Source organism: Corticium candelabrum, chromosome 5 (assembly GCF_963422355.1).
Source record: "Corticium candelabrum chromosome 5, ooCorCand1.1, whole genome shotgun sequence".
Lineage (NCBI taxonomy): Eukaryota > Metazoa > Porifera > Homoscleromorpha > Homosclerophorida > Plakinidae > Corticium > Corticium candelabrum.
In genome coordinates this window covers 390,001-392,500 of record NC_085089.1, presented here as the reverse complement: position 1 = coordinate 392,500, position 2,500 = coordinate 390,001, and the positions used below count along the sequence as shown (strand labels likewise).

General features: G+C 41.4%; 2 protein-coding genes across 2 annotated transcripts in view; both read right to left on the bottom strand.

Annotated features, from left to right (window-relative positions):
• Positions 1-526, bottom strand: part of LOC134179549 (collagen alpha-1(XXIII) chain-like) — a 5,178-nt gene extending 4,652 nt beyond the window's left edge. The window contains exon 1 of the mRNA XM_062646476.1: positions 455-526. Coding sequence (XP_062502460.1) covers positions 455-459 — 5 coding nt within the window. The 5' untranslated portion in view covers positions 460-526. The remainder of the gene's footprint in view (positions 1-454) is intronic.
• A 2-nt stretch (positions 527-528) lies between these two features.
• Positions 529-2,472, bottom strand: LOC134179548 (collagen alpha-1(XIII) chain-like). Its single transcript, XM_062646475.1, has 11 exons — positions 2,364-2,472; positions 1,963-2,050; positions 1,876-1,903; positions 1,737-1,804; positions 1,516-1,675; positions 1,349-1,456; positions 1,232-1,266; positions 1,139-1,165; positions 985-1,081; positions 874-915; positions 529-807 (listed from the first exon to the last, which is right to left on the bottom strand). Exons 2-11 carry the CDS (start codon positions 2,038-2,040, stop codon positions 740-742), a joined length of 711 nt encoding a protein of 236 aa, XP_062502459.1. The 5' UTR covers positions 2,041-2,050; positions 2,364-2,472; the 3' UTR covers positions 529-739.
• Between the last annotated feature and the right edge of the window lie 28 nt (positions 2,473-2,500).

Sequence of the window (2,500 nt, the reverse complement as noted above, 5' to 3'; positions counted from 1 at the left end):
ACAATAAATGTGGCATCAATTTGGAGGCCTTTTCAGCTACCTGCTAGCTATGATTCTATGTGATACAAATTTCAGGCTGTCGTTTTTACGATTTATAGGTGGCTCATGTTGCAAGTTGCAAGTGAATTCATACAAAATTAGTTGGAATTAGAAAAAAACAACTACAAGGGCACCATTTATCTGTTCTCTTTACTACGTTACCTACATCGTGCTGCTGTCTTTGCCACTCTGCGCCCTCTAGCTGTATGATTATATTCATAGCTATATGCAGATGTTTTGCTAGCTACTTGCTATAACAGAGTCTTGAGCCAACTGCGTCCACATGTAATGCAAACAGGATTAGGTTGCAAGGGAAACAACGAAGCCCATAGATCTACCAGCTCTTTACTTGCCATTAGGCAAGGGAATTGTCTCTCATCTTTTGCAAGGCATCCCGTTTTGCATGCTGACTCACCACATCTCTGCACCACCACCAACTGCAACTTGCTGCAACTACCTCTCACACAACGAAAAGAATGAAGATGGTGCTTTAGTGTTAATTTGACATAATTTGATTATAGCCAGCCAGCTACACTACACTGTCATAGTTAAACAGTGTCAAATCTACAGCGCAAAACCATACAATAGCTACACTGCAAGGCAAGTTTCCAGCTTCAGTGTTCATTTGTATCTCGTGCCACTATTTGTAAGATAAGATACGAAATCAAGAAAATTAATTAAGCTTCGTGATGATATGGATTTAGCACAGTGGAGACATTGGATCTGATCCTTCTCCTGAGCCACAGGCAGAAGAAGTTGGTATAACTTCTATGCAAATTCATATCCATGTTAGTTGTATATTTTACTGGAGCTTACTTACATGGTCTAGTTTACCTGGAGTTGCAGGCGTGTCTTTGCTGCACTCATCTAGAGCAGCTGTATGTGGTAGCAATAGCAATACGTTAAACTGGTAACTGATTTACACACAGATGAGACACAGTATACCTTGCAGAGAATTTAGACGATCATATAGACGTTCAACTTGATCAGTAAGAGTATCTGCTAGTTGGGAGGCCTCAGCACACTCTAGACAGTTTGTATTCTAATAATCAAAATTGATTTAAAGTTTATAAGAAAATGAACAGTGTGTTAAATGTACCATTCTTCCACGAAGTCCTGGCTCTCCCTGTCGTGAAAACAACAAATACAGAAATGACTCAATGGACTTTAATTAATTAATAACATTTCTTACCTTTGGGCCTGTTCTTCCCATGTCTCCTTTGTCTCCTGTCAACCAACAGAATATTGACTTGTTTGAGAATGCCATGTGTAGGTATACTCTTGATATAATCTTGAGTCTTAAATTTACCTTTTCGCCCTCCTTGGCCTTGTCGTCCTGTTCGTCCTTTTTCTCCTGGATCTCCTTTTGCTCCTGGTTCGCCTGTAGGACCTCTGTTGCCTTTTTCACCACTATCGCCTAAAATTACAAGAGTTTATTTACTACAGTATAATCTTGGATCGCTACATTCTGCTTACCTTCATCGCCTTTTATTCCTCTTTGTCCAATTGGTCCTGAATCTCCAGGTTCTCCGTTTCTTCCTCTGCTGCCTTGGTCACCTGGAGGTCCAGGAGCTCCTGGGTCACCTTTCTCTCCCTTAGTGGATCCTGTATTAGTGGATCTCTCAGTTTGTAACTTCTGTATGTTAATTAGCCATACACTCATCAGGAGGAATTATGAGTCAACTACCCAAACTTACCCTAAGTTTGTTTCCAATTTTAATAACAGACGCAGAAATATTCCCTAAACTTTTGCAAGTGTAACAATCTGTATGGATGACAGTCAGATGAAGATCAAAATTAGTCTGTCACTTGATCTACTTTGCGTGGTATTCAAACCTGCTTCGCTACAGCGAATGCCATTGCACTATAAACAAACTGTTACAAGAGGAATTTAGGCAGTCAGACAGGTTTCTTACTACGTACCTGAGAATCATCGCTCTGTGCGTGTGTGCTGGCTAAGAAAGCGATCGCCAAGACGACAAAGGCTGATGTGACTGACATATCTAGGAATCTGCAATACCGTATTAGGACGTTGGTCTCTAACTATCTAGCTAACATGCGAATCGAGCACACAAGAAATCAACGAAATTAGTGTAAGAAAGACTAAAATTCCAAGTGTCCTCTCGCTAGATCTGCCGTCGATACTCTACAGACAATTATCTGTGCAGTAGACTGTACTGGCTAGAAAGTGGAAGCTCAGCAGACAAGCTAGAGCTGCCTGCAGCTGCGTGCACTGCAATCAACGCTTGACAAGGGTCTTTGTCGATAGACATGATACAAGCTGTTGACGCTGCATGGCAGGCGTGCATGCAATGTTGTAGTACCTGATTAGCTGGCTGATTCTGCTCGCAAGAACAACTATGAGAACGACCTTTTCAGAACAGAGCTGCTAATTCTTGCTCGGAAGCGTCGACTGATGTGAGAAAATTGCTATGCTACACAAAGCAAAGCAGCTAACAAC